The sequence below is a fragment of the Amblyraja radiata genome, unplaced genomic scaffold (assembly GCF_010909765.2).
Source record: "Amblyraja radiata isolate CabotCenter1 unplaced genomic scaffold, sAmbRad1.1.pri S131, whole genome shotgun sequence".
Lineage (NCBI taxonomy): Eukaryota > Metazoa > Chordata > Chondrichthyes > Rajiformes > Rajidae > Amblyraja > Amblyraja radiata.
The window spans coordinates 282,530-287,754 of NW_022630117.1; the positions used below are offsets into that span (position 1 = coordinate 282,530).

Here is a 5,225-nt window from a genome sequence, read left to right on the forward strand (position 1 = left end):
CGGTCTGGATGAATTCAAGGGCAGAATCGATTTTGCTGACAGTCGGAGAGACACAGAACCTAAGCACCAGTGCCCAGATCCCGAGTGGTGGTGTGAAGTGTCTGACATTGTGTACAGTTTAATCCAGCACAAGCTGCTCCCAGGGTGTTCAGTGCTAGTCACCACCCGCCCCACTGCGTTACATTTACTGGAAAAGGCAGAGATCAGTGTCTGGGCTGAAATCCTGGGATTTGTTGGTGAGGAACGGAAGGAATATTTCACCAGGTATTTTGAAGATCAGACGGTGGCAGCAGCTGTTTTCAAACGTGTGAAGGAGAACGAGATCCTGTACACCATGAGCTACAACCCCGCCTACTGCTGGATCCTTGTCCTGACACTGGGCCCCTTCTTCAGACAAACACACCGGGACCCGCAGCGAGTTCCCAAGACCATCACACAACTATATTGCTACTTTATTTACAACATCCTGAAAAACCACGGCCGTGAGATTGAGAACCTCCGTGAGGTGTTACTGAGGGTTGGTCAGATGGCCTTCACTGGAGTGGCTGAGAAGAACATTGTGTTCACAGATGATGATTTGATCAATTACAATCTGCAGCCTTCCCAGTTCCTGTCCGGGTTCCTGATGGAACTTTTGGAGAGAGAGGATTCAGCCCGGAGCGTGGTGTACACCTTCCCTCACCTCACCATCCAAGAGTTTGTAGCCGCACTCGCACAATTCCTGACTGTAGATCGCGGGGATATCACGACACTCCTCATTGAAGCCCATGGCATGACAGACGGGCGATTTGAAGTATTTCTCCGTTTTGTCGCTGGTCTCTCCTCCCCGCGGACAGCTTGGATCCTGGAGGAGTTTCTGGGTAAATTCCCTCATCAAACAATCTGCCGAGTGAGTGACTGGGTGAAGGAGGAGGTTCAACGCCGGGCTGGAAACACAGGGAGTGAAGCTGGTAAACGGAGGCTCCTGAACACGATGCACTACCTGTCTGAGTCTCAGAATCCTGCACTGGCTCAGCAGACACTGGGATCTGTGGAAATACTTTCATTCAGTGGACTGGGACTGACCCCGATTGACTGTGTGGTCCTGTCTCATGCCATCAGGCTCTGTGATACAATCAAATACCTCGATCTGTTGAACTGCCGCATTCAGTGTGAAGGTCTCCAGCGTCTGGGACCGGTTCTGCACAAGTGTCAGTACTTGGGGTAAATATCCGTTTGACGCTAACACTGAACTGTAAAATTGTTCCACTATTTTGTTATTCCGTCCGTCCAACACCCCTTCTATGGGGCCGAGCGGCTGTCACTGTGCACGGGGTTGTTGGGCTCCCCTGGGTCACGGTGATCGACCCCTTCCCCCGGGACACGCCTGTTGCCTGCCCTGCCCTGCCGCCGTTCACTGCACGGGGAATGAGAAAAAATCTTGTCCCGGTTGTCGGGGAATGAGAATAAATGGTGAGAGTCACCAAACACCCACATCCACACAGATTTGTTCAATAATGTGCTGAGATGTTTCCAGAAATATCCCTTTGGGAGAAGTTGTCTATCTCAGCCTCACCGGGCGGGGTTTGTATCCGTTTGTTTCTTACTCTGTCTGTTTGTGTTTAGACTGGGAGACAACAACCTGGGAGATTCCGGAGTGAAACTGGTGTCTGCGGCTCTGAGGAACCCGGACTGTAAAATACAGATACTGCGGTAAGTCCCAGACTGTGAGAGATTGTGTTTACACTACTGGGTGTGTGACACTGAACATTAATATGATCAGTAATTGTGTCACTGATAAACACTGGGGATTTGCACCATCTCCTGTCTCTCTGTGTGTCCCTCACCCTCACTCTCTCTCATCTCCAGGCTGGACAGAGTCGGTCTCACAGATTCTGGAGCCGAGGATCTCGCCTCCGCCCTCAGTACAAACCCCTCACTGACGTGGCTGAACCTGACAGGCAACTCCCTCACAGACCGATGTGTCCCCGCTCTCCGCCGCCTCATACTGACCCTCCCGAGACTGGAGCAGATCTGGTGAGTGTTTGTGTTAATGTTTAATGTGATCAAATATCAGTGGATCCATCCATCCATCCGCGGGCTTCTTTCTCCTGTGATTTTGTTCTGTAAGTGTTGTTCAAATATTAACCCCAGTCCCTGTTATTGACACTGTTGTTTAACCTGTTTATTTCCTCTTTATTTCTCCACTTGTTTCAGGCTGGGGGTGAATAAGTTCGGTCCAACCGGGGAGAAGGAACTGAGGTCGCTGCAGGAACCCAGACCCGGACTGACAGTGGACGTGTGAACATCTCGTGGTGTAAACGTCACCGCCCTGGGCACTGGAATATTGTTGGCCGATTCCCCGCACTCCCTCCCCTTTAAACGGCCGCCCTCCCTCCCCTTTAAACCCCGACGCTTCCTGGGCGGTGACGTGAGGCGGCCCTGCCCGCTGTCGCGTGACCCGGGTACTCAGCGCTGCTGATGCTGATGATGATGCCAGATATCCGGTGCTGCCTGCCTGCCATCCAATGGGGGACGGGGGAATTACAGCGGGACCTGCAGGATGCCAGATGTCACTTTATCATCAGCGGTCCCCGCTCTTGCTGCGGGTTGATGGTGACAACTGTATCCAGTTGGCGGTGAAGATTAAACATGACTCTGGTGGATTCCACACCAGGGCATCGGAGATGTCCTCATTCTTCAGGGAATGGGGGTTCCCCTCTTCTACTATAGATGAGGCTCTCACCAGGGTCCCTTCTATATCCCGTAACTCTGCTCTCACATCCCATCCCCCCCACTCGTAACAAGGACAGAGACCCCTTGTCCTCACCTTCCACCCCACTAGCCGTCACACACAACAGATCATCCTCTGACATTTTCACCACCTCCAACGGGATCCCATCACTGGCCACATATTCCCATCTCTCACCTGTCGGCTTTCCGCAGAGACCGCTCCCTCCGTAACTCCCTGGTTAATTCATCCCTTCCCACCCAGACCATCCCCTCTCCTGGTACCTTCCCTTGCAACCGCAGGAAATGCTACACTTGTCGCTTTACCTCCCCCCTCGACTCCATCCAAGGACACAAGCAGTCATTCGAGGTGCGGCAGAGGTTCACCTGCACCTCCTCCAACCGCATCTACTGCATCCGCTGCTCTAGATGTCAGCTGATCTACATCGGTGAGACCAAGCATAGGCTTGGCGATCGCTTCGCCCAACACCTCCGCTCGGTTCGCAATAACCAACCTGATCTCCCGGTGGCTCAGCACTTCAACTCCCCCTCCCATTCCCAATCCCAATCCGACCTTTCTGTCCTGGGCCTCCTCCATGGCCAGAGTGAGTCCCACCGCAAATTTGAGGAGCAGCACCTCATATGTTGCTTGGGTAGTTTACACCCCAGCGGTATGAACATTGACTTTTCCAATTTCAGGTAGTCCCTGCTTTCACCTCCGCTTCCCAGCTGTCCCTCAGCCCACTGTCTCCGCCTCTTCCTTTCTTCTTTCCGCCCCCACCCTTACATCAGTCTGAAGAAGGGTCTCGACCCGAAACGTCGCGTATTTCCTTCACTCCATAGATGCTGCCTCACCCGCTGAGGCTGGCAGTATCATCAAGGACCCACACCATCCTGGCCACACACTCATCTCCCTGCTACCTTCAGGTAGAAGGTACAGGAGCCTGAAGACTGCAACGACCAGGTTCAGGAATAGCTACTTCCCCACAGCCATCAGGCTATTAAACTTGGCTCAGACAAAACTCTGAACATTAATAGCCCTTTATCTGTTATCTACACTTCATCAGTTTATTTATTCATGTGTGTATATATTTATATTATGCTATATATGGACACACTGATCTGCTTTGTAGTCAATGCCTACTATGTTGTGTTGTGCTGAAGCAAAGCAAGAATGTCATTGTCCTTTACAGGGACACATGACAATAAACTCACTTGAACTTGAGTTTCTCCAGCATTTTTGTCTACCTGGTGGAAAGCAAGGATGCAAGACTACAAAGAGAGGTTGATCACCTATTAATTATGCCAAAAATGTAAAATGCGCATATAACTATTTTGTTGCGGGTTTTTTTTAAATTAGCGAGCGATGTGAATCATTGAAACACTTTGTGTTGTGTCAGTGTATTACATGTGAATATAATGGCGTGTTTGACAAACTCACCACCACTGTACGGGATATTCTTTGTGACTGCGCTGTAATTATAGAGAGAAGTGTAGATTGCTTACTTCTTACTAACCAATTGTAGGAAAGACATTCTTGCCATAGGGGGAGTACAGAGAAGGTTCACCAGACTGATTCCTGGGATGTCAGGACTTTCATATGAAGAAAGACTGGATAGACGCGGCTTGTACTCGCTAGAATTTAGAAGATTGAGGGGGGATCTTATAGAAACTTACAAAATTCTTAAGGGGTTGAACAGGCTAGATGCAGGAAGATTATTCCCGATGTTGGTGAAGTCCAGAACAAGGTGCCACACACAGTTTAAGGATAAGGGGGAAGTATTTTAGGACCGAGATGAGAAAAACATTTTTTTTCACACGCAGAGAGTGGTGAATCTGTGGAATTCTCTGCCACAGTAGGTAGTTGAGGCCACACAGTTCATTGGCTATATTTAAGAGGTAGTTAGATGTGGCTTTTGTGGCTAAAGGTATCAGGGGGTATGGAGAGAAGGCAGGTATGGGATACTGAGTTGGATGATCAGCCGTGATCATATAGAATGGCGGTGCAGGCTCGAAGGGCCAAATGGCCTCTACTCCTGCACCTATTGTCTATGTTTCTATGCAGCACTTGTTAGTCGATGCTCCGCCTACTATGCGGTTTATATTATCAGAAGTCTGCTTAAGTAATTAGCAAAGATACGAGAGCAATTAGCATGATAGACCACTCCTGCATCATCCAATGGACTGACGTGTAGTACGCAACGGAACGTAACTTCCGCCATTTCAGTAAGCCTGACCCGACTTCAGTTATGCCTCTCGCAGTGTAATCAGTGATGCAGGGGAACAAGTTGTGTTTACTATGTTTATAGTATCTTTGCTTGGACACTATGTCATATTATGTTTATAGGTCATTAGTCTGAGTAGCTGCTAGTTACTGTAACACCATGCAGATGAATGCTGTGTGTGAGTGGACTTTAATAAACATGTATTGTACCTTGACGTGTATATGACTCGACTCATTACAAGAATGGACCATTCGGCCCACTATATTTGTGAATGAAAACATTTGTGTATCG

At 49.4% G+C, this 5,225-nt stretch overlaps 1 protein-coding gene across 1 annotated transcript; it reads left to right on the top strand.

Moving 5' to 3' along the window:
- The first annotated feature begins 790 nt into the window (after positions 1 to 790).
- On the top strand, positions 791 to 2,504 carry LOC116969231 (NACHT, LRR and PYD domains-containing protein 4-like). Its single transcript, XM_033016131.1, has 4 exons — positions 791 to 1,203; positions 1,606 to 1,692; positions 1,849 to 2,016; positions 2,197 to 2,504. The coding sequence occupies exons 1-4, from the start codon at positions 974 to 976 to the stop codon at positions 2,282 to 2,284; spliced, it is 573 nt and encodes a 190-aa protein (XP_032872022.1). The 5' UTR covers positions 791 to 973; the 3' UTR covers positions 2,285 to 2,504.
- Positions 2,505 to 5,225: the final 2,721 nt, after the last annotated feature.